Source organism: Phalacrocorax aristotelis, chromosome 5 (genome assembly GCF_949628215.1).
Source record: "Phalacrocorax aristotelis chromosome 5, bGulAri2.1, whole genome shotgun sequence".
In the NCBI taxonomy this organism is placed as follows: Eukaryota; Metazoa; Chordata; class Aves; order Suliformes; family Phalacrocoracidae; genus Phalacrocorax; species Phalacrocorax aristotelis.
In genome coordinates, this window is record NC_134280.1 from 52343932 (window position 1) to 52370866 (window position 26935).

At 38.1% G+C, this 26935-nt stretch overlaps 1 protein-coding gene across 14 annotated transcripts; it reads right to left on the bottom strand.

Annotated features, from left to right (window-relative positions):
* Window positions 1-656: 656 nt before the first annotated feature.
* Window positions 657-26935, bottom strand: TOLLIP (toll interacting protein). 14 transcript variants are annotated; one of them, XM_075094518.1, is made up of 8 exons: window positions 26767-26900; window positions 25362-25414; window positions 18019-18168; window positions 13890-14072; window positions 12403-12555; window positions 10956-11046; window positions 7073-7093; window positions 657-1337 (listed from the first exon to the last, which is right to left on the bottom strand). In XM_075094518.1, the coding sequence occupies exons 3-8, from the start codon at window positions 18055-18057 to the stop codon at window positions 1123-1125; spliced, it is 702 nt and encodes a 233-aa protein (XP_074950619.1). In that variant the 5' UTR covers window positions 18058-18168; window positions 25362-25414; window positions 26767-26900; the 3' UTR covers window positions 657-1122. The 14 variants fall into 14 exon arrangements, with proteins under 14 accessions (XP_074950619.1, XP_074950620.1, XP_074950625.1 ...); XM_075094519.1 differs by lacking the exon at window positions 26767-26900 and adding an exon at window positions 25669-25684; XM_075094524.1 differs by lacking the exon at window positions 25362-25414 and having other exon boundaries at window positions 26900-26918.

Sequence of the window (26935 nt, forward strand, 5' to 3'; positions counted from 1 at the left end):
CCAACCTCCTCTGAGGATCAGACTATAACTCCGATATGTTTAATTTTCTCTCACAATTTATTTCTATCTGCATCAAATAACTTGACTATGGCAATTGTAGTCAAGTCACTGAGCAACTCATAATGCCATTCAAAAATTCTGAAGCTACTTTTCGTGCTTATTTCAGATTACAGGAGAAAATACAATACTTTTTCCACTGTTATAAAATGATAATTTTGATGAAATGTAGGTGTAAAGAAAGAAGCTTTATAATCAGACAACACCCTAAATAATTGTTTACAGCTTCAGTAATTTTCCAGGTGTCAAGTGTTTCCTTCTGCACTTATTTTTTGAATAGCCATGGGAATGCAGAAGTAAGAGTGCAATTAACTATGGGAGTACATTAGGGCTCAGTCCTGTTCTCTGCTACAGCAATACAAACTGTACAAGTTAAGTTACCTGTTAAGATTTTACAGATATAACAATTCTATATGGGAGGATAAAGCCCCAAATGCACGCCAGATAATATATTGCTTTGGTGCTCAATGACTAGATTGAATAGAATATGCTCATTACAAATACCAATAGCGCAATCTAAGAAATTCACCTTATTAAATAAAAAAATCTTTAATCAGAAACAGTTGAACATATCACAGCAATAACTAAACACCACAGGACAAGGAAAGGATCTTTCTTTTAATGTCTGGCAGAAACAGGCTGCTTGATGAAACCTAAATATGTTAACAAATCAAGTTATGTTTAAAGAGCAAACCCTCCACAGAAAAAATTTCTTTTCAAGCAAACAAACAGTAGTAAAACCTGTACTGCATAGAGTTCCTTTGTAAGAATAAGGTGGGGGGGGAAAGCAGCTCTCCTCCCCACCCCATCAGAATATAGTCACGCAGGGCACAGCTGATAAAGATGCTTCAATGCTGCATTGTAGGACATAAGCTAAACTGAGTATGTACAGACTGAGAAAGAAAGTGAAGAAGATCCAAATGTCCAAGCAGAAAAGGGGTATAATCTCTCACACAGGATGCGCTAACAGAAAGCTGTTGGGAAATTCTTCCTCTAGCTAAATCCCTGGCTTGGCAAGTAAAAATAAGTGGCATTGAGGACGGGGACTATGCAGGAAGTAGGGATCTATGATTCTTCAGCCATCTGAAGCAAGGAGTTGATAGCTGCATCCTTGTTCCCCCTCTGAGCTTCTAGCACTGAGCGGATTACTTCCCTGTCCATGTTGGGAAACATGTCCTGGATAGATTTCAGGTCCTCTTCATTACACAAGTGCTGAGGGTTGACCGCAGGAGGTGGTATTGCCACTGGTACCATACCCGGATTACAGACTGCAGGCATCCCTGCAGGTAAAAATAAAAAAAAGAAAGAAACTAAAACATACCGGGGGGATTAAAAATTTTGAAGAAAGCAGTTCATGACTTGCTCCAACCCACCAACGTCTACATTTTTTTTTTAATGTGTACTCCAGGAAAAAAAAAGATTGCAGAGATTATACGATTATATCCAGACTGTTTCAATCAGAATACATTTTTCTGGAACGGGTTGTCTGCCCAAGTTATGTTCCAGAAGGGGTAAAATACAGTATGGCAACACGTACAGCTCAAAGTAAGGTATGACTTGCATTAACCAGGTTTACACATGAATCACTAACCAAACAAAAAGCACACCACAGAAAGATGGGGTGGTTTCCCGCCACCACTCTAAACTCCAGAAACAAGGCACCCATCACATTTTAGTTCCTACTTTATTTATGTTGTGATAAAAAGATGGGGTTACACCAGCAATATACATAGCTGATATTTAGAAATTCAATTAATGCAATCTCAGGAAAGCAAAGTACTTAGGTCCACTAGGAGACTGGACAACACTCATAAGCAAGTTTTAAGCAAGTGCTTTTCCCTGGTTCAAGCTCCATCCAGTTTAGCCTACAAAGTCAAAGTGGCAAAAGAACAATTCATCTAATAGCTATCGGGGTACACACTGCTTTTCCCTCTTCCTCTGTCCGAGGACAAAATTCATCTGACATTTTTCATTAGCTTCTTGTATGTCTGTGTAAACTTAAAGCAATGTCAGTTTATAAAGACAGTTTTAGAAAATTAGTTTTCTAATTCCTATTAAAAGGAATTACTAAAGTCCCTTTTCCTCACTTAATTTTTCTCATTATTGAAACAGATCCACTGCTAAAAAACCCTACCATTTGTTTTTATAAAACTGAAACCAGGTATAGCATACTTCTAGAATCTTTCATTACCACTTCTGAAATTGGTGTATTTAATTTTTTCTCTACGTAGTTCCAGACCCCCGATTATCTGAGTCCCATGCCTTTGTGTGTTACTTTTCCAGTTCTGCTGTATTGTTTCTAAGGTAGGGCAAGGAAAACTACCTGCATCTAGACAAACATGGCACTGCTTCATACAGCATCACGATAAAGCTTTTGTATTTGTTTTCAAGCATTTTACCCACTGTTTCAAACATTATTAACCTAGTATTTTCATAGAACAGTCCACAGTAATTCAAAGACCTTATGTGTAGTAATGACCAATCAAGAAGTCATAACTAAATATGTATTAGTTAAGATTTTTCTTTACATATAATATTTCAACACCAGCCTTAATATGTGCTCTTATTTCCCATTTACTATAATAAGATCCTTCTGCAACCTGCTGCAGTCAGAGAGGCTTAGAAATCTGCTAAGAGTTTTTGTTTTGACAAATTGTCTACTGTCCACTTTTTTTTAAATGAGGCACCCCAAAGGCCTCCCTCCATTGGGAGATGACTTATCACTTACTTTTATCTGTTCATCAGCTTTTCAAAATAGCTATTTTATCACAAGAGGACCTTTACTGTATCAGAATATCATATGACAGGAAGAGTCCTTAGCAAACAACATTTTCAAAATGCAGCTGACAAGGTGATTACACAGACCACATCATTCTTACCCACATACGTACCTATCATTTGTAATGTATAAGCTTTTCCTACATAACTATGTCATCTCCTTCTAAAGTTTACCTAGTTAGTTATTTGTTTTAAATCAGCTCATTCTAATCTCCATAGGTTTTAATGAGTTTATGCAATAGGGAAAACACTGCTTAAAAAAATCCAGTTTGCTATCCCCCAGTCCTCTGAAAGCAGGGCTAATTAAGCAATTGGTTACATACTGCATTTGTTAAAAAACCCCACAATACAAGACTGGGAATAAATGTTATCTTACCTGCATTTTCTTACTGATTATCTTAACAGTTAGTGTTAAACTCCAAAATTATAATCTGAGGCTTCTTCTCCATAAAAAAAGCATTCCTTCCCAAGAAGGACAAAGCCAAGCACTTTCTTCCTCCGCGTGTTATGGCCTCACATTCCAACTTTTTTGTACTCCCTTATACATCTTTACAGTCACTTAATTGCTGAAATGATCCTAGGTTTTCTGCTTTAAAATAGCTCTCAACTCCTTACACATTTGATCTTCAAAGGCTTTGTTAGCCAGCCTTATTACCAGTTTAGATTTAATATATAATTTAACTCTCACAACCCCTCATTTGGGCAGACCTACCAATTTTTGTCAGAAACCTGTTTTGCTACAGAAACTTTTTAGAATTCTCCAAGAGTGCTTTTTTTTAATTTGGTATACATTTACTTTGAGCAGCTAACAACTTCTTTTCTTTTTCCAGTTTTTCATTCACCTGTTAGCTTTCTTTCTCGACCTTAATTATTTCTCCTTAAGTTAAACAAAAGGTAGGCTATTTGCATCACTATTACACATCTTCAAAATAAGGTTCTTTTTGAACCAGGTTTCATACATTACTCAGAAGTAGATTAAAAGCTGCTTCTATCTATTGAACTCTGACTAACTGCTCAAATCATAACGTAAAGCAGATCTACTAACATAATTTTCAGGTGTGCCTCTTTGCAGCCTCATCTCTCTCCGCATGACTGAAGTACTAATGAAGTAATCAAACGTATTGACACTATGCTACTTCTATTCAAACCTAACACCTCCAAAAAATGACAAAGAGTAATTTCAATACTTACCTTGTCTCTTCAAGATTCTCCTTAACTTGCAACTATTTAATCAGAAATGTCTGTGCTCACTCTAACTTGTAGAAATATTTTTGCACCTCAGTGATCATTGTTTTTCTATCAGCTTTAAAAATGCTATATTAAAATTCACATTCAAGGTTGGATCAGCTAAACCTATCTTAACTTACATCAACTCTGGCTGATAATGTACTATAACCTAACATAGTTTGACTGTGTGCATTGAAACTGAGATTTTGCCTAATGTACTCTTTGCTGTTTCTTTCTTCAACTTGGACTTATGTCCTGTCTGAAGGAATGCATAACTGAATTTTAAGTGCCTCCATATTTAAGATTATTACAAAGGGAGTTTTAAAATAAAAATTAGAGAACATTAAGTTTTATTAGATGCAAAAAGAAACTTAAATTCTTTAAATCTAATGTACAGGCCGAATCTATCCAGAAAGGTTCATGCTGGCAACTAAAGAATTGTCCCTCTCACCATAAATCTATTACCTATACCCTGGAACCATGTCTCTGCCCAGCTGTTTGCATCACACCACTACCAAGGATGTCTATTGCCTCTTCTGCAACAACCTAAACTTTAGCTCTAGAGCTTCTCATACCATGTAGACCATAGTCCCTGGAATTTTTTCTAGTGCTCTGTGTTTGAACACCTGGCAAATCAGACCATGCGTGCATCCTGCAGGCAAACCACTAGGCAGTCCTCACCAACACTGCAAATACACTTTATCCAACAACCATATCCAGCAGCATTTCAGACTGCCTCTTCTATAGCTTCAACAAGCCAAGTATTCCTCACACTTCCTACAAACCACCTTGGCATTTACAAGAGGTGAGCAAAGATTCATGGCCTCAAAAAATAGAGTTGCAAAGTACCTGAAAGAACAGAGCAACAGATGTTTTACTTCTAATACAAGCTTCCTAATCTTCTTCAGTTAGTCATCAGCCTAAATTGCGTCCATACAAAAGGCCAGTTTAAAATATTAACCCAAATGAAACATGAGACTCGATTCTCAAGTACCACAGCATCCTACAGCTTGCCGATAAAGTTTTCTTTTTTTCAAAAAAAGAAAAATCAAGACCAGCATAAAGTTTTTCTTACTGCTTTCATCAAAACAGGATAATTATGAAGCCAGACATCAGCACAGGCAGTATTCAAAAAGTATTTTCAATCTAAATATTCAATTTTAGCGACAAGAAGTTTCTCAGTAGTGTTGTTTTTCACTGATGATTTTCAAAAATCCGTTTTCTTTAGAAAAGTCTAGTTCTTGAATAAGTTTATGCTGTCTAAAACCATACAAAAGGAAATTAGTATCACAGTGATTTTTAATATTTTTATGATAAATGCTTACTTTCCATGAAACAATATTCAAGCTATATAAATATCAGTTTAAAGAGTACCTTTCTTGGGTTTTTGCTTTGTTCCATGCTCAGACTAGAAGCATGCATAATTTCTCATTTACGAAGTAGTAAGCAAGGCTTAAGCATAAACTTAAAGAACTACACACTGAAATTTAGTAAATATGTATATATACACAGTCATTAGAGAAAGTTATAACAACTTCAAAATTATCGATGTTCAGTAAAATGCTGCTTTACATATTAAGCACCTCATTTCACTAACAGGTGAAAACTGAAACTAAACCACAGAAGGATCCACTATAAATGGAATGGCACACTCCTGTGTTGCTCTCAGGTGTTAGGTGAGTGTTATAAATCAGAAGAACGGAGCACTGTTTTCCAATTCAGTGAAATGGCAATGACAAACATGCTGCATAAGCAGTGACATTCCAATACATGAAACAACACGTACAATAGCAAGTCAATTGTTATGAGCAGCAATGGAAGCATCAAAGCAGCATAACAGGGTAAACTTTTTCTAACCGCACACAAGGCATTACACACTTTTTGTTTTATTTTCTTGTTCAGTCAGGTCCCCCATGTTTAGTTTCTTAACTCACTATTATTCTGTCCCATGCACAGACCCTTTCAGAGTAAACTGAAGAACCTTCTCAGAACAAATTATTTCAGTTAAAGGAAGCAACCAGTATCACCTTTTAATATACACAAGTAGGCCTTAATACTATTTGCTTCAGAAAAATAAGTGCTAAAATATGCATACCATCTCAATTTAAAAATGTTGCTTCTTTGCAAACTACTAGAGAAGTGAAGCATATGGACCCACAGAAAAATTCTATAATTCCACTGCTCTGAATAAACCAAATATGCTGCAACGACATCAGTTTTATTTACAACATCTTTCTGAAATTCACAGCATCAAGAAATGACATTTTGTCTCACAGAATTCTAGAATTTTCTGAACATACTTGATTGAAGACCAATGCTTTTATCAAAGTTAAGGATGTCACAGTATCTTTGCACAATTCAAAGACATCACAGTAAACTGAGTCTAAACTGAAGGAAAACTGGCTTCCTGTAACATAATTTGCCTTTAGAGTTCAAGTCAGATGCTCAACTTGACATAGCTCTAGAACAGATGTGCATGAAAGATACACACTGATGAAAAAATTGTTATATTTTTGAAAAAAGGCTTAGATGAAGATTAACAGAAGGCAACTGGCAGGCTGTCTTCTCAATGTCATTGCAGAACTGAGTTCTCTGCTTTCAAGTTTATATGAAGTCATGACATTACCTGCTTCTCCTCAAATCTTGCAGTAGCAGAACAACTGCAAGATTAAAGTTCCTCTTCTAGGAAACCAGTGCTACCTAGAATAGCTCACTGGCATACAGCATTTTCAGAAGAATATTAACATCGTGTTTTAGCCATCGACACCACTATCACCAATTACTCTAATCATTATAGCTTGAAGCTGAGCAGATGCCTTTAAAGACTTTCCAATAGGTTAGAGGGGCTTTAGCATTTTCTAGGAGATGCATTAAATTGTCCTATTGTGACATTCAAGTGGCAATACCTTGTGATACAGTCTGCTGTAACGAATAAAGCTGTTTAGATGGGTTCATGCAAAGACTCTTGAGTCAATGAGGATGGGAGTGAGAAAAGAGCTTGGAAACTTACCCAGAGCAAAGTACTCAAGCCCTAAGGATAGGTGAAAATGAAGGGGCAAGGGGAAAGGAATAAGACATGGGAAAGAAATATTAATCTATTTTTAAAAGGAAATGAACCATTTAGCTTCCAAAGGTGAAAGCTGGATAAACTGAGTAAAACTAAGCTACCTAATATAAAAAATTAAATGCTACTAGCATTCAGTCTCCTGACTAAATTTGCTTCAGCACTCTGAACAAGTTTCCTACATGTGCCGTTTATACAGAAGTAACAATTAGAGGAAATGTTTTCACAATAAGTAAGCCACCAGGTGTTTACAGCAAGGATTATATTTTATAGCCCACAAAGGACAACATACATCCATGGTTTTCTGAATACATACCAATAACATCACAAGCTAACCTATGACACTCCATACAGACACCTAAAGTAGTAACGTACATATACTCACAACTTTGCCTCAATGAAAAATAATATTCTGGACTAACAGAGCCCTGAAACACATGGGGTTTTAACCTACTATTTACACAGGTTTTTATAAGTACAAAGAGATTTCCTACTTATCCCATGGATACTTAGCTGGTAAGAAAGATAGCTTGCTTCACTGAATTAACTTTTTAGCTTACTGCCTTTGATAGATTATCAAGATGACCAGCTTGGTCTGTAAGCAACCAGTATACCACAATATTCCACAGCCTAAATTAAGTAATCTTTAGAAAAGAAACGGGAAGAAATGGTAGATAAACTCAACTTTTAGAAGAGCAACAGGATTGAAAAGTTGAAGTTTTCCCAAACCCAATCCACAAATAAAATCTATGGCAACTATTGTTTGTAGCAACTAGCATTACTGTCAGCAGTTTTTAATTTTTAAAACTTTTGAATGAATTAATGTGGTGCAAGAATATTTATGGCCACTTCTGCTTTCATCACAGTTCTGTAACACGTACCATTAAATGGCAGGGGAAAAAAGCATTACTGGTGTTGGCATTTCAAGCTTCATCTGCTTACCACAGTAACTAACTGCTTGCTACTACTATTTACCTCAGTTTGTACAATAGAGATATTTGTGAGAGGAATTATTTGCTTTGACATTTGAGAAGGTCAGTTATGTACACTAAGTTTTGAACAGAAATCTTCTGTTACAGAAAAAACAGCTTCACCTCCATGACAGCTAAATTTAACTTAACATCATCTTTCATTAAAGCACAATTATTTTGGACAGTTAACAAATAACTTACATTATCTGGACAAGCATTGTAGTCCACCCATTGTATTTCAATCCTAGGTAAGACTTAGAACCTAAATGATCCCTCCATTTCAGATGTAATAAACTGTTCATTGCTGTTTTTCTGCTCTTCCGAAGTAAACAAATAGAACTTGCCTACTGACTAAGCTCATTTAACTGGCTAGGTAAAACACCTGAACTAAGATGGGAAGGAAGTAAACATAGTCCTGTGGAGCATACTGATATTCTACCATTGCCCTTCTTGAGGCAGTCTCAAGAAGATAAAACCCTGCACAATGTTCTAAAGTGTACCAACAATTCAGCTGGGCAGCAAAGGCTGGCAGTTTGCATGCAGCTCTCCGAAAGAGTTTACACAATCCTGGAGGAATATTTAGTTCAGCATACAGAACACATTCTGACAACGCTCCATGTCTTCCAAGATGGACTACTGATTCCTTTACAATTTGAAATTACTTTTATTAAACCATACAATTAGATACAGTAAAAGTATTCTGAAGTCAATTCACTTTCAAAGTCCAAACCTAACCATCCATTTAATCATTTTGAGTGGGTCATTGATTAGTGACTAGGCAAAAGCTTTAAAACTCAGTGCTTTGAGAAATTTTGATGGTGCACACAAATTCTAGCACAGCAAACACAAAGCACATAATATTAGGAAATACCAAAAATATTTTCTAAATCTAAATATGTCAAAGGTGGCTTGTAATAAGTTGGCATTTACAAAGTCAAGGAAGTACATTCAAGCCTTCCCGGAACAAAAGAAAAGTTCAAACTGGGGATGGAACTTCACAGTGTTTTAAATATACAAGTCATAGAATCGGGAAGAATTTTTAATACAGAAGATCATAGCAGTAATTAAAAACAAACATGCTGAATCTTTGCAGAAGGGCAATGCTCCAACATACAGATCAATAAAATTGTTACATGAAGTCAAACTCTTATATGCTAAAATGTCAGGCATTACTATCACTTGCTAAATATTAGTTATTTCTTCATTTGTCCAAGTACATTTAATAAGTATTACTGAAAATATTCTCAAAACAAAATTTATAGAACACCAAGATCTGAGCATCCAGATACACCACTGTACTGCTTTTCAGCTTTCAAGGTCTAGTATCAGTTTTATCTGTTCAGTTCTATGTCTAGTTTCAATTCTATCTGAAACTAGTCTCTTCATTTCCACTGTTTGTACTCTGACTGGCACAGTAATTTTGCAATGCAAATAGTCTCATTTTGATCTGTTGAAGAAAATTCTATAGCACCTTCTATTACATTGGTATATGTACCACCCCAGCTATTGTTTCTCTCTTTACCATACACAAAATAACTTTGAAGTTCACCAACTGCTTCAGTATACAGGGATGCAATGAACCTAAAAGCAAAAAAGATGGCACCTAATTCAAACACAGAAAAGTTGCACAGAAGTCTGGCTTACCACAACAGAATCTCAGTTCAGGATGCACACACAAGTTGAAACTAGTTCACTGGCAAAGCAAGCAAGACTTAAATCCTGAGAATTAAGCTACAGACACAAAAACACTTTAAATGAAGCAAATTGCATGTTTTCATCAGGGAATAAAGTACGTATCCAAACTTTTCCATGTTTTACTCTAACTTAACTCTATAAAATGAAACAGGAGGTATGATTCTTAGTTACATCAGTAGACGACTACCTAGGAAGTTTGTTTTTACAGAGAATGAAATTTTACATTCAAACAGGAATTGAGTCTTTAAAAAAATTTATTGTGTCAGCAATGCAGTTATGTCCCACGCACTATCACTCATTCATACACATATATTTTGGATTTTGTTGCATACAAGTCTGTATCTTATTTTCCCCAAAAAGTATACCAATTACTGAATAAATGTCCATACAACAAACTGGAGCTTAAGAGCTGCAAGTTAAACAGACACACAGAAAAAAACAAAACTGAACTGTACTTCAAGCTTATTTGCATACTTTAAACTTTTCATCTTAGGTTTTGTAACTTTTCTGAAGTTAACACATCTTTCTGTACAAGTCCAAAACTTACTTTGCACAGACTAAGAGAACTGATGATACCTGCTTTAGCTTTTCTTAACATATTTACGTAACTCTCTTAGGGCTCCCTTTTTCATTTTCACTGTGATACGCACTTCACATGCTGCGTAGCAAGTTTCCAACAAAGCATCTTCAAAGACCACAGAAAAGTCAATTCATTTATGGGATATTTAAGCTGCAATTCTGATAGCACGTGTCATTTGGTGCACTTTCTGAAGTCTGAACAGTTTCACACATGGATTGCCACCATTTAAATAAGCACACATTATATTAAGGTGCAGCGTGCTAGACATCTAGTTATTCAGTGACCTGATACAAATCTAGAAGAAATACTCAAGAAGAGAAGCCTTCAAATTACTTTTTCCAACCTGATAGTAATTTTAATCCACTTAAACTCATGCAGCTCCCTTAAACAGGGTACAAGACTGAAAGCAAACCTACACTTAATTTGCTCACTCTTCTCCCAAAAATGTGTCATGGAAAAAGCGGTCATGGATAAAGTAATTTACAGTTTCCTTTACATTCTGGAACCTGGAAAAAATTTGGCAGTTATTTCTCCAAAACCCTTCACCTTGAAGCTTAAAAGTCTCCAAGGAGGGAAAACATACCTGCTATAGGCACATATCCAACTCCTTGCTGATATACAGTGGGCATCAGGACCACTGGCTGGGGCTGCATCATCATGGCAGCTGGCAAAGACTTCACATAAAAAGTACAATAGACAGATGAGAACTACTCAAGAAATAGAAAAAACTAAACCAACAATTAAAACAGTATTTGCAAAAAAACCCGTCACATTGCAAATCCATGTTCAATATTACAATATGACTATACTAAGCACTAATATAAAGCAAAACCTCTGGCAAATTAACTGAATACTGTCCTTTTAAGTCACAATCAAATTGCCTGTAAATCAATATAAATACATAATGTCAAACTAGCCTTTTGCAACAGTTTTATATATTTTGCCACTGCAATTTTGTTACTGAAGCGAAGTATTTTAAAATATGGGTTTAATCACCTCTCATACCTTATTCTTGTAAAATGAATATACAACATATTCATCGTAAATGAAAACTTAGAGCAGACCCGAATTTTATTAAAAGCAGTATACTGCTCCTAGAAGGAAATTTTAGTTAAAATCAATTATTTAAGGTAAACCAATACTTCAAACAAGATATCAATTTAACTCCATTCCCTTTTACTACCAAAAATTCTGTTCTGTTTGATCCTGAAAAATATTAAAAGGTCAGATTCTGTGTACTGTACGTTCATGAGCAGCCAGTTTTAAAAGTTAATTACAAACTCATTTCTCCTAAGGGTAACGAAACAACTGTTGAGATGTGGCAGAATGTGAATTTCAAACAGCAGGGAGGATCTTTCCCAGCTGTGACTCAACAGCAACTTGGAACTTTTGATCATGTACAAGCATAGCAGGAAGCATTCAGGCTGCACATGCTTCACGCTATCCAACAGCTACTTAAGGCAAAAGTGACAGATGACAGAATAGTCCACAAGCTGCTAAATGGACCAGTATAAGTCAGCAGTTCATTTGGTGCTCCTAGTCATGAACAGGAATGGAAGTAAAAAACTGAAGTCATCAGAAAGAGCATTCAAACTATCCAGAAAGACCTAACACACTGAAGTTTCCATTATTTCTAATTCTAAATTAACATGACTTTCTAAAGATTTAGGGGGGGAAGTTACTGTTAGATTCCATGAAGCTTTTAAAAATTATTATTAGATTAGAAACAACAATGGACCATTTGACTGTTTATTTTTTAATACTTCTATTAGCACAGGAATAAGCTGATTTTTTGTAATTGCAAAACCATATAAATAAATACCCATTTACCACCTCACCAAAAAGTATCTACTGCCTTAACTACCGTATTTGACTTCTATTCCCAAGTTTAATTATTTTAAATGCTAGCACACACACACAAACACCCAGTAAGGTACAATGGAACTACTTCTACCTCAAACTGAAATATTTCCCTCCCACTACCCAAAATGCTTCTCTCCCCTCCTCCTCCCACCCCAAACTTGGCTTACCGTGTATGACATAACCAGATTAATCATTCCTTCCTTGTCATCACCCTGCCTTCCACTTAGGCTATACCATTCATCCTCCACATTTCCTTGTTTCAGAGACTCAGGAATTGTAATATGTGTCCAAGCAATGCGGTCATCCATTGAAAAGGCCCGCTGGAATATGATAAAAAATTATCAAGTTAATTGCCCTGGAAAAAAAAATCTTAAAATTATTCTTGACTAACACTTCCTTCTTTTATTATTCTATTTCATTTTGCCAATTCTGTTTTTAAGATTCCTTTTGAAATTACTAAAGTGTTGTAAATATTTTAGCCATCTCCTTTCCAACAAGGATGAATAATGCTTTAAAGTGGGATTATAGATCGATTGCAGAGAATAAGAAATTGAAAACCTGAAGCACAACACTTCTGGAAACACAACATACTAATATGAGCATAGTCTGTGTGAATCTAGTGACATCATATCAGAGGCCATTAAATTAATGTAGACAGCTCCTGTTTATACTACCACAGGCTGTGAACTGCAGTCATTCAAGAGCAGATACAAGTACTGATCTGCCACCCCTGTTGAAGCATTGAACCACATACTTCAACCAATCAACTAAGCCCATGAAATAGCACCCAAAGGCCTCACTTGTGTAACAACCACACAGCTGGTGCAGTGTCAAGTTCTACTATGCACAGTAAGAGAGGCAGCAAAAAAGAAAGAGCCAAACTACAGACTTTAGCCTCAGTTGTAAACTTAGTTTAAACAGTTTAAGAATGTATGTTTGTGCTAAGTGGAACAGCTGAGATGCAGGCTCATATTCCCTGCTGCCATCATCCAGCAGAACAACAGACTAGAATTCAAGATAGTACTCTTCTAGAAAAGCTTCGTAGAGCAGATTATCTACCAGAATTTTTAAATCAGACCCATTCAATCTCTAATAAAATGAAATTTTTAAGAGGTTCGGTATTTATTAACACTGCATCTTAAGTAAAGCATAGACAAGTACCTACATGCCCACTTGGAATGAATGATTTAATCTATACTTGCCTGAAATTCATGTTTCTGCTAATAAATCCTAGTGACTACACACAGCCTATACATGACCATTTTAGCCTCAGCATTTTCAAGCTTGGGAAAGTTTCTAGCTCCTTCTGGGTTAGAATAACACAGAATATAAGGCTGCAGGGTATTTTGATAGCGAAGAGGAGTTTAAATACCACTCAGGCATTTTTTTGCTTCTCTTCCTTTGCTGGGAACCCTGCTAATGCACCTTCTCAGCTATCAAAGGAAAATAGAGCTGACATTCTTGCATTAGGCTTCACTCTTCCCCATTGCTGCTCTTGGGATTCTGAAAAATTTGCATTATCTCCCAGAGAACACAGCTAAGAAACAGCCTTTGGTAACTCAATCCTTTTTTGCAAGAAGCCACCCAAGCCTCAGTCCAAACAGGAGATTGGGGGTGGGGGACAGGGGAGGGGGGAATATGTAATAGTTCTGACCTCATCAAATATCTCTAAATAAAAAGAGTCCACACCCGGGGGAACAGTGCATTGAATAACTTTGTTCCAGCGGGGGTTCTTGGCTCCATTATGTGCTGTTGGAGTTTCATACACAGCATATCCCAGCCGTATTCGGCAATATGGATCCATGCGTGTCATTCCATAGTTCTTTGCCAATTTTGCCTGGTAAGAAAAAAAGCCTATAAGTGTATAATATTTACATTAACTTGGTAAGTTAATTACTATTAGTTCACAAAGAGAATCAGATATTGAACAACGGACTAGATTCTATTATGAGGTAGACAGGAACAACAAAAATGAAAAACAGCATCCAGTTTAAAACATAGATGACACCATTAAATGTCTGAGACCCCTTGAAAAGGGAACCTCTTTTTAACCTATTCTGATATAGAATACACACATCTTCATGATAGCTAAAATAAGTTACTTCATACCAAACCAAAAGATACGTGATTACAAGGAAATAGTAATAAGTTCAATTTTGCCTAGGTATTTATCTCCAATAAACTTAATGTGATAGGTAGCCTGTCCTCTTTCAATGAAGTACTTCTAAAGGATGAAATACAGAAATCCAGTAGCTTCTGGAATATCACACAATACAAAAGCACAAACTGCAAAAGCAGTTCCACTGAAGTAAAATCTAGTAGATCATACTTACAAAGTGATTAAAAAACTTAATTCAGCATGTACATTTGATATAAATTAACTCACTGGGCAACCTAAGTTCTATGTTACTATAAAAACAGATGCTGTATAGAATCAGAAGACATCCAACATACTTTTGCTGTAGCATCAGAGGAATAGAAGTAAATAAGTTGATGACAGTCCCGAAGACAATGCTGAGTACAGTTGCATAGGTATGCCAAAGTAGAAATCAGACTTTTGGACATGCTGTTTCTCTGACCTGTACTAAGCAGGCTACAGTTCCTTTTATAGTAAGGCAAGTGGCAAAATATGGTGCCTAGGATGCCTCCCACCTACAGGACACAAAGAACTGGAACAGCTGAGACTTGCATAAGATTTAGTCACAATGGCTGCTGCTCTGGCCTGGAAAGCCCTTTTCTTCTTCAGGGCACATGCTGGTTCAGTAATTCATACATTAGACCTGGCAAGAAATGTCTCAAACTGTTCCTTGTAATTGTCAAGCCCACATTTAAATCAGGAAAGGTGGCACCTAAATTATGCACTCTCTAGGCTCTGAAGTCCTGAGATTAAACAGTTTACCATATAACTTCACCAAAAGAAAAGCCAGCATATAAATTGTCTGTCTAGTAATTTAAGAGGTCACAATCAACTGTGCTCAAACACACCACCATTCCTATATATCCACAAGGGAAAAAAAGCAGTAAATTTCTTTCCCAAAAACATTTTCTGATCTTCTACTAGTTTATTAGTAACGGAATTGAAGTATATCAAGCAGCATGCCTTATCAACATATATTTAAATACAGAAGACTTCAGCAAGCTCTTCTTGTTCCACGGGTTAACTATGCCATGGTAAGCCTCCTACCCAGAATGTCACATGACATGCAGCCAAGATTCCCACAGCATTCTTGCATAAACTCTCAGACAGGTACAGAGACTATCCCTTGGGACACCACAGGGTTCTTCTGCCATTCAGAGGGACCCTGACAGGCTGGAGAAGTGCGCAGGCAGGAATCTCCAAGTTCAACAAATGAAAATGCAACATTCTGCCCTTGAGGAGGGGTAACTACATGCACCACTATAGGCTGTGGGCCAACTGGTTGGAGACCAGCTTTGCAGAGAAGGACCTGGGGGTCTTGGTGGACATCAAGTTGGAAATGAGCCTTTGCAGCAAAATTGACAGACAGCATCCTGGGCTGCATTAGGAAAAGCACAACTAGCAGGTCAAAGATTACTGCTTCTACTCAGCACTGGGGAGACCATATCTGGAATACTGTTTCTTTAGTTCTGGGCCACCCAGTAGAGGACATGGTCATATTTGAACAAGTCCAGCAAAAGGCCACTAACATAATTAAGAGTTTTCACAGAATCACAAAATGGCTGAGGTTGGATGGGACCTCTAGAAACTGTCTAGTCCGAGCTCCCTGCTCAAAGCAGGGTGAAATACTCAGGCATGTTCTGAGTGTCTCCACGGATGGAAGCTCCACAACACATCTGGGGAACATACTCTGATGTTTGACAACTCTCACAGTGAAAAAGATTCATATATTTAAATAGAGTTTCCTGTATTTCAATTTGTGCTCACTGTGACTCTTGTCTTTCATCTAGATAGCACTGAAAAGAGCCTAGCTGTCTTCTTCATAAATACCTGATGAGAGGGACTACTCATCAGTAAGACTCCCCCCAAGACTGCTCCCCAGCTCTCAGTCTTTCCTTGTATACAACATCCTCCTTAATCCTCAATTAAGTGACTGGCCTGGGGTGGGTAGGGGTGGGATGATGTTTGGACAAAATAAACTCCAGAGGTCCCCTGTGACTTCAAGTATCCTGTGATTCTGTAACAATTGGCTACTTGCAGACACGGCATCAAGAACAGCCATCTTCTTGATAAAACTAGCTAGGTTTTATTATTCAAGCAATATAAATATTTTTCTTGTCTGCATAAGCACCTAAAAATAAACAAGGATTGAACCTGATAAAGACCAGTATCAACTCCATTGGTTCACCAATCCAAACAGGAATCTGCATGTTTCTGTACATAGCCACTTAAAGTGAGATGCAAAACTTCTTGAACACTATACTCTCTGACCCCTTATCTGCTCCAGGAACTTCCACCATCTACACTGATCAGATCAACATCCCATGACAAAAAGCACTTCAAGTTGTCCAAGCAAATAGCCAAAGATGAACAACCTATGGAGTAGCATACAAGTTGCTAGAAACTGCTAGAGTTAAGACAGACATGTCATGTTGCTTGATAAAGGTTTGTTTTCTTATAAGCCTGAGGTTTAACCTGAATCATCTATTCCTAGCTCGGGGGGGGGGAGGGGGCGAACAAAAAAAATCATACTAAAGCTTCTTCCACTGTGCTCTAAAAGTGGTAATATTTTTCTGCTGTTCAAAGTTGCAGAAGAAGCTTCCAGTCTTACACTCTCTGAACACAGATTGTAGTTCTGAGGAGTTTCCCAAAGAGGGCTGCAACTGAATGCAATGAATGAGTTAATGTGTCTAGACGTTAGAAGTAATCAACTTTGAAAAAGCCTTAACCCCAGTTTTCAAAGGAAGGATATCAGCAGTGAAGAAGCAAACTGACCAGTGGAAGATACAGAAGGAAGGATCAGTGCCTCTTTTCCTGAGAGACCCTATATAGGTTTACTCCCCAATAAGGGCCTCACCATGGAAGCTGTAACCATACGTGTACTATTCCAGGCTTGGTGCTAAATTTGAGGCTAAACATCTCTTTGGTATATTTTTAGTGAATAACTTGAAAACAGTACATGCAAATAGATGATGTATGTTGAGTTAATGTGAAGGACATCTGGTATGCTAATGTAGATTTGCAGAGTAACTGAATTGTGTTAAGATAGACAAGTTTTAAAATCTGAAATCTTACGCATAATGAATGCAGTAATACATTACTGCCAAGAGATAAAAGAAAGAATAACAAGGGAAAAGAAGCAGCAGAAAATAAAGAGCTAGGACTATGCCCTTTTAAGAAAGCCTGCAGAAATCACTAGAAAAACAGCAAATGCATTAGACGAAATGGGGATGGAACAGAGCAGTTACCTAAGAAAAAATACATAAGGCAACTGCAGTTCCCTACAATGCTCTCAAAACCGCTAATGTCTTCCAATATTAAGCACTTCTACAGAAAGCCTTCTTAACAGAAATTTCCAGAGAAACCTGTTCTCTGCAAAAAAAACAAACCCATGAGTTTATTTGATTATGTGCTATAACAGCAAGGTTTATAGGGAATTGCTGCACCATGTGTGATGCAGCTATGAAACTGGACAAATGCTGATGCACAGAAACATGAAGCTACAAAAGCTTTAAAAATTACTCATTCCCTATATACAGGTAATTTAGTAACTCAAATTCCAACACAAAATCTTTTTGTGGCTGCCTATCAAAAAAGATTGCATTATTATGGTTACTTAATTCTACAAAGACAGTACAGTTTATACCTGTACTACAGTAATGCTGAGTCTGCCTACTGTACCCATTGGTCCTCCATACTGTAGCTGCTGAGCTGCCTGGGCATCCAGCTGGATTTGCTGTTGCTGCTGGGTTGGAGTAATGCGAAGAAAATCTTGAGGAAGCTCACCAACATAAACCTTAAAGAAAAAAGAAAAAAACTCTTTCAAATTTAAGTCCTCTCTTTTTCATTGTGAAAGTGAAAAAGAATATAAATCAAAGAAAAGCTTGGCAAAAACATCTGGCAGAATTTAGCCTAGTTTTGACAGCATGAACAAAGAACTAATTAAACGACAAAACTGCCAACTCATGTAGAGAAGGTTCTCATACTCACTTTCAAAAACACTAACTTCCAATTCAAGCCTCTGAAAAAAAAAGTAGGACACAGCCAATGCTGCTCTGCAACCAAACATTTAATTAGTCTACACAAAAGTCAGAGCTACCAAGTTTCACATCCCATTCACATATGGCATCTGATGGCACCCAGCTCTTCCACTCATTCATCACTCACACTGCATCCAATCATTCCTGCAACAGGTCATAGCACCCTGGTCCCTTTCACAGTCACCTTCAAGACAGATCATAAAAACAATGCTTCCTAAGAACCAAATCATTTAAAATAACTAAGAATCCTTCAACCTAACACAGATGCCCTAATGCTTTTCCAGTGTTAAACGCAGCTGGCCTGCACCTAACTTCAGGTACAGTTTGGGGGCAAAATCCCACCATACTCAAAACAATAACGGACAAATTAAAAATCTGGTCTATCACAAGAAAGAACTATGACAAAAAATTCCAAGTAGAAAAATCTTTGAGGGACTCCATCACATGTGCCAACATGAATAAGCAGTCACCATGCATTTTCCATTAGGTTTTTCAGTAAAAGAAGGGAAAGTTTCTACCTATTACTTGTCAATTCTATTACTGTCATTTCAACAACTCGTGTTGTTTCTAGGTTTTAAATGCTCAGTGAACATTATCAATAACACATTTGGAGAGATTGTCACGTTAAAATAACCAGCATACTATAATGATAAATTTTAGAAGGCAAATAAAGTGGCATAGAACATTTATAATTAAGCTGTACTAGTTTGTTGTCTATATACAGAACTGTCCACCAATACAAGACAAAAGACAGTGCAATATCTTACACTGTTATCCCAGGCAAGATTACACAACTGTGTATCTGGCAGATGCATGCCTACATAATGTACTTTAACAAGTTAACAGGCCTCTAGGACATAGCTTCTGAAGATCAGACAGCACTTACATGTCAAGACTGCATCATGGAGTAGCAAGTCATACCCAATGTGATTTGGCAAGAGCTGCAATTTCTGTCTGAGCGCCTCAGGATCCCAGCAACAGTAGGTGTTACGTGCCAGAAAAGAAGTTTATCGAAAAGCTAAGGAGGAAGTACTGAATGCCTGCTGCTAGGCTGTTGGGAGGAAGGGAGGGTGGGTAAAGAGGGAATCAGTTTTGCTTTCAAGCATCTTAAAATTTTACAGTTAAGATCCTAAGTAGCTTAAGCTTTAAAAAGTAGGGAGGGAAATTGGGGCAGAGAAAGAGAAGACTAAGCTAAAAGACAGTGCTAATATTAAAAGAAAGCTTACTTACATTAGACTGGAATTAGGGTCTTGTAACAGCCTTCTCATTAGAATACATGTTATAAAAAGGAGTTAGTTTTAAAATAAAGCATAATCCATTTAGGAAAGATTTGAAATGGCACCAGAATTAGCAAGGCAATGGCGTTTAGAACACAAGAGGTCCCCTCCAACCCTTCACCTCCAAGAAGTTTCAAATCTTGTATTATTAGCATCTCTAAGAATAGACAAAGATTTCTCAGTCAGTAGTGGTAGCTGCAGCCCTGAAATTACATTCCCATATGTGCAAGCTCCCTCTGTCAGCTTCTCAGAAAACAGGGCAGCATTTCACCTCAACCACCTTAACATGGACAGTGGAAAGCTTAATTCATTCACAACAAATGAGAAGTCTAAAATTTAAAAAGTGAACGATATTATAAAGCACCCAAATACTGCTCCAAAATGAAATATATAGTCTCTGTACTGAGGTCTAAAAGGGTCAAAAAAAATCTGTAAGGGAGACCAAAGTTTTCTTACAGCATCTAAGCTGATTTTAGGTCATTCAGTTATCTCACACAAAACTACTGGAATTGCAGAGCAGACACACACAGACTGAAGACAGCTAGCACAACTAAATTTTCAAAAGATCCGACTGGTAAACCTCTCCAAAAGGCAGAGTGGGGAACAGAAGATGCATATGCTACCATCTTAAATGTTCTGCCCTGACTGTGATCTGGTACACAAGTCCTGATGATATATTCAGTAAAACATCTAGGAGAGATGCTTACTGAGGAAAATACACTGCTCTGGTACACAAGTCCTGATGATATATTCAGTAAAACATCTAGGAGAGATGCTTACTGAGGAAAATACACTGCTCAGTAAGTTCTTATGCTAATTATCAGTTGATTCCATGTTGATAGAGACGAATCAGTAACATGCCATCTTTTTATCTGTAAAGAAGAGAGGCTAATTTACATCTTCCTCAAAGCAGTTAAAAGCAGGCACATAATTGCCACCTCCAAACCTGAATCAGAAAAACAAAGTTACATAACCCAAGTTCAACCACAGTTTTTGTTTTTAATGTAAGGAGAATCTAAGTGACAAGCTTGTACCACTGATCCTACTCATCACCCACTTTACAACAAATGCACTTCCCTCTACTATAAAAACATTTAAGGAAGAATGTGAAATTCAACCCCACTGTGCCATTCACTGTAGAACAAAAAATTAATTCCACATAACATTTGAATTTTACTAGCACTCTTTAAGCAAGACAGCAATATGACAGTGCTATGATAGAACTACAATTCAGAATACAAATGTTGAACACATTCATAAAAATAACCCTGCCTTATTAATAAACTTTAGTGACAGCATTGCATATCAACAATTATCTAGAAATAGAATAATATTGCCCTTCCTGTCTGCTAAAACCACCTAAGAGCTAGTTTTGAGGATCTTCAAAGTGAAATGCTGCAGGTATAAAAATTGCATCTCCTTCAGACTGAAGGAGGTGTGATGTTCTACAGCTATTTGAGCTAATTTAGGACTGGGCTGTCTCATCCTCACCCTCCTGTTTCTCACCCATTTCTTGTAAAACGTTAAATGATACCAAGGCAACATAACATACACTAGTGCAGAGGGCTGATCAGAAGAAAATGAATTGAGTTGGAGGTAAAGGGAAGAGGGGAAGTGTTAGGACCCTTACCGTGTAAATGATACGTAAGTACTGGTACCTACAAAACGGGAAGGGAGCACAGAGCCAAGGACAACCGCACATGCCCTGACTTACGGGACGATATGCAGAGAGATATGATACATTCAGGGAACCATTAACTAAGGTTTCCACAGTAGCAATTACCAAGAAACTCTGATACTAGGTTTCAGAGAAGTTTTGTGTTAATGAGCTTTAAACACCTAGCTACTCAAAAAAGTTGTAATTGTTCTTCTTTCAATGTCTTCACTTTTTTTAAGAAAGAATAAGTGACAGAATGAGAGAAAAATTTGAACTAAATAATTATTCTGTTTTGCACACTAAAGAAAAAATTGAGACCAGATAGGATGCATCCAGAGATCCTGGAAAAGCTAGCTGATACTTTCTCAAGGCTACTATCAACTTTGAAAGGTCATGGAGATTTCAGGAAGTCCCCTATAACTGGAGAAAGACAAATGTCATACCCAGCTTTCGAAAGGGCAAGAAGGATGACCTGAGGAATAACAGGCAGGTCAACTTCACTTCAGTTGCTAAGAAAATCATAGAGCAAGTCCTCTGGAAGCCATTTCTAGACACACAAAGGAAAAATCAGAGACTAGGAATAAAAAAAAAGCCTAAGGAGCCCAACTCCTTCTACAATAAAATTATTAGAATCTGTGAATAAGGAGAGAGCAGCAGGTATCAAAGCTGGGATATTACAATCCAGATGGGTAAACCACTGGTTGGGTGAAAAACCGGCTGGGTCACTGAGCTCGTAAGTCAAAGTTCTGTGGTTAACGATACCAAAGGTTGGTTAAAAGCGAAGTTTTAGAGATCTGTACTGAGCCTAACTTACACATCTAATATTTTTCCTTATCAGTGACCAGAGGTGAAGATAGAATGTGCTTTTAGCAGTTTTGAGAATGACACCAGATTTGTTGGGGAATGACTGGTATACTTGAGGACAGGAACAACCAGACAGACGAGAGAATTCACTGGCAGGAACCTGATAAAACTCAAAGTCCTGTACTTCACACAGGAAAATGCCTGGCACCAGTGCAGACTACAGAATAACTGGCAGGCCTGCAGCTCTACAGAGAAAAACATGCAGGTCCTGGTGAGCAGCAAGCTAAACACAAATGAGCAGAGCACTCACAACAATGAAGCCTAATAGCATACTATATTGGATCAACAAAAGCCCATCCAGTAGCTGAGGAAAATTATTGTTTCCCTTTACTCAGCACTCATTAGACCACATCTGGAATACTGCAACCCATTTGGGGCCCAGCAGCACATGAAAAATGATAAACTTGAGCAAGCCCAGCAAAGATCCACCAACATGGCTCATGAAAAGGGCTGTCGCACAAGACCTGTGAAGACAGGCTGAAGATTTGTTTAGAGTCGAAGAAACTTAGTATGTACCTTGTAGCAGCTTTCCAGTATCTATAAGAAGGTCATTAAGAGAACAGAGCCAGGTTCTCTTCTGAGATGCAAGGCAAGAAGAAAGGAGACCTCAACTGTCAAACTGAAGCAGGGGAGGTTTGACATGAAATGAGGTGGAAAAAAATTCACCACAGGGACAATCACAGATAGGAACAAACTGCCCAGGAAGACTGCAAAAACTCTCACCTTACAGGTTCTGAAGATCCTGCTGGACAAAGCCCTGAGCAACACGGTCTGAATCAAAAATTGACCATGTTTTTATCAAGAGGTTGGACTACATGGCCTCCTGATGCTCCTTCTAACTTGAACTATTCTATGATTCTACAGAACTCACATTATAGCATTACACATCCCCAGTTAAACTCCTGTAGAATTGGAGTCAGAGGCTCTACTTCAGAATTCCAACTTAGATATGGACAGAGGAAAGAATAACAGCAACTGAGTTTAGTACAGTTACAGATTTTTTGCTGTTTGCGTTTGGTGGTTTTGGGGGGGTTTTTTGGGGGCAGGGGTGGGGTGGAAGAATTGTGGTTTTTTTAAAAAATATCACCAAAATAAGTGTCATGGACTGCAAGGTACCAGTCATTTCTTCTCCTGTTCTTATTATTTTCCCTGTTGTCAGAAATTTCTGATCTACTTGGTCACTTCTGCTGCTTCCATATATCTACCTATAAAGGCTTTATGATTCTATAACCATCACCTTAATAGCATTTTCCCTTTCCCCCCAAACACACAACCTATATTTAGTCTTGACTCTATATTTTGCCACAAGCTACTGCCTCTGGATTTTCCCAGCACATCCAAATTTGTCCAAGACATTAACATTTAAATATTTGCAAAATGCATTCCACAGTGCAAAAGCACAACTGTTAATAAAGAAAAAAGTTTGGTTTTACTGAAGAAATCAATATGAACCATTGATTACAATCAAAAAAAGATTCCACTCCTGCTAAGCACGACTGGAACTACTCTGTTTGAACATGAGCTAAAAATTAAAGATAGAATGAGTGCCTATAGACATCTCAAGTTCAAGACGTATTTCTAGTATATTCGAGCTATGTGGATTTGGTCTGCACTCAATGTAACAGAGGAATAACATTGGGAAGAGCTATAGAAACAGCTCAAAACCAGGAAACCCATGAATTCACATTGGGGTTAGCATTAAGAAGGGTAATTGCCATAAATTCCAGGAAGAGGCTTCTGATTTTTTTCTACACTACCACTAGACATACCAATACAGATCTTTCTTTCCTCTAAGTCTGGGTTGAAAGAAAATAAGCCACTTAGTGCCTTAAGGCACGTCTCTTATCTATTGGAGAGCAAGAACTTCACAGCATTACCAATGCTGCCCTCAACATTTTTTGTCAAAGGAACATGCTCCAGAGATCAGATCACAGCACTTGTGAATTAATTCACATTTGGCTTAGAAACACTCAATGACAGCTTTCTCCCTCAACTTTTTAAACAACTTCCCAAACCCTGATTGCAGCAATGGAACTTCCACCTTCATGGATGAGGATTTTAATACTACATATATTCACTTTCTGATAAGAATCAAAACATCTAATAAAATGCTCAATTATACCCAGATTATCAACACAACTTTTTTGTAATGGGACTTCGTATTCAAAATTTTTTATGTGACAGCATTACATGTATCAATACTGCAGGATGCAAACAGGAATTGCTTGTCACCTTTGTTCAGAAAAAGATATCAAAGTTTCAAAGAGTCTCAAAACAAAGCTTCAAGTAAAATCAGAGACAAAATTACTTAAATAGCTAAATGACAGTATTAGGACAAGCAAAGAGAAGTAACCTTAACTATAGCCTGCCCATTAAAAGATTTCAAATCATCAGAGTAGTGATTATTAGGGAAATTAGGAGCAGAAATCTAAGCAGCCCTAGCTTGGAACTTGATCTAATTTTGGAGGATCTGACACATTTGCCAGCACAGTGAATAATCACAGAGATTAATTTTGGGTGTGCTTGGCTAGCTAAGGAATCACAAATACAAGGTTCTGGCCTCTCAGATTTAACCTGAAGCCTGACCAAACTGTTCACAGATACCTCTCTCTTAGAAAAAGTATCATTTAGCAGCCCTTATACATTCAGCTACAGTTTAGATTTCAAAAGCTGTTTTGCTCTCAAAAGAGCACAAAAAGTGAAAATACGCTAATTCCATAATATCCTGAAAACAGCCAGAGAAATCTGTATTCTAGCAGAATATTTATCAATAACAAACAGGATGAAGTCCAGTTCTGTTTCAGTTCTGTATCCAGTTCTGAAAAACTAAACACCAATCAGAAGTTTTAATTACTCACCAAATAAGCATCACCACAAACTAGAAAGCACAGGTATAAGAACAAGGCTGGCAACAGTATAGCAGCATACTTTGTCTTACCTGCATGAAACAACTTAATATTTTCTTGCCTGTTCAAACAGAAAGACAGAACTATTCTCTGCAGCACTAAAGAGAAATGTTTCCCAATCCTTTAGCACCATTTAGTGGCTATTCATTTGTAATGCAGTTGTATATATAAAAACAAGTAGAATTCTATATTCCACTCCAAAGAGAATTAAGAAAGGCTGGCATGTACCATATCAGCATCCTCACCTGTGAACTGAATGTTTTCAAAACAGTAAATTTTGCAATATTAAGCTGCCAACCTTGAAGACAAGGAAGAAAAGCACATACAACGTTAGGAAGACATACGAAAATACCAGTATTTATATTATTTTGAGCAAAACCTGTTACATATTGGCAGAATTCTGTTTGGGTACAATCACACCATCAATTGTCCAACACCAAGCCTTTAGGGATAGCAATTACCTAATTCACCACAGATTCAACCAGAACAGCAGTCATTGTCTTTTCATGATACTATCAGGAGCAAACAAAAAACTTAATTCGCTCTTTTTACCTTAATCCTCCACTTCAAACTTTTATTCCAACAACAGAACCATCATCGCAATCCATTGTAAAAGGAATCTCTTCTGGAAGACCAGTCAAAAAAGGAATTTTAAAGAATTAAATTGATGATCATATAATATTACTGTCATGAGATAACAGCAGAAAGTGATGCAGTTTTTCAAGATTGGCAGTTTAATAATTCATTCCTCTGGTCTTTCATCAAGGCTGCATAGGCACATACATAAAAATGTAGCTGTTTCTAGGAAATAGCACACCGCAGTTCAAACTGATTGTTTAAGAAACTCTTATTTCACCTGCAGAACAACATCGTATTGTCAGTTACTACCTTCCAGGCAGGAACAGCATATCAGTCGAGAGCTGCTGTCATACTGCAGTTATACACCACACTGCAGAACGTCCCGGTGTGGGGCAAAATTATTCCAGGGCAAAACTAGACAATAACACATTCCCAATAAACTATCAACACTAACTCCTAAAGATTTTTTAAAGTGGTTTTAAGAGTGCTCAGTTCCTTCCCCCCACCACACACGCCTACATAACTACCACGGAATGCGCCTTCCAGCACGTCTCACGTTCCAGCTTTCAGGTGGCAATTTCAGAGACAGCTCCCGGAATCTGCCCAGCCCAACCACGAAAACACAAAGCTCTACTCTGCTTTAAAGAGAAAGAGGTTTAGCTTTGGTTTAGTTTAAGCCGTCCCCTCCTCTGTAAGGCCCTCAGACAAAGGGCGGGCAGAAGAGTCTCCTCAAGCCCTACACGCAAATAGGAGAGACTTTCCCCTCCCCTTTCCCCAAGCCGCTTCGCAAGGCGGAGAAGCGTGAGGAGAGGCAGACTATCCTTCCCCACCCCCTCCCCCATATCAGGGCACTCTAGAAAAAGAGGCCTTTCCTCTCCTTCCCAGGCAGAGGAAGGGAGGGAGGAAGGGGAGGAGGGCGGGTCCCCCCGAGACCCACCGGTAGAGCCGGGCGGAGGGGCAGGAGCCGAGACGCAGAAGGGTTCCCGCCGGGTTGGGCCCCGCCCGCCCGGCGTGTTGCGGGAATTAACCTCCAGAGGCCGCCGCCGCTGGCCCTCGCCCGGCGGCACTCACCGGGCCCCGCTGGGTGGTGACAGTGGTGGCCATGGCGCCTCCGCGGGGCCGAGCGCCCTCCTTCCGCCCTACCAGCCCACCGCCGCGACCGTTACCGCTCCAACCGCCGCCCCTCGCGGCCCGCCCACGTCACCTGACCCCTGCACCGCCCACAGCGCCACGCGTGCGT

Coding starts and splice junctions, on each gene's coding strand:
- TOLLIP (XM_075094516.1), bottom strand. CDS start 26,799: ATGGCCACCACTGTCACCACCCAGCGGGGCCCG. Junction 12,556..13,889: donor ATTTAGAGATATTTGATGAG/GTCAGAACTATT, acceptor ATCATATTCCAG/CGGGCCTTTTCAATGGATGA. Junction 1,338..7,072: donor GCTTGAGTACTTTGCTCTGG/GTAAGTTTCCAA, acceptor TTTTACCTGCAG/GGATGCCTGCAGTCTGTAAT.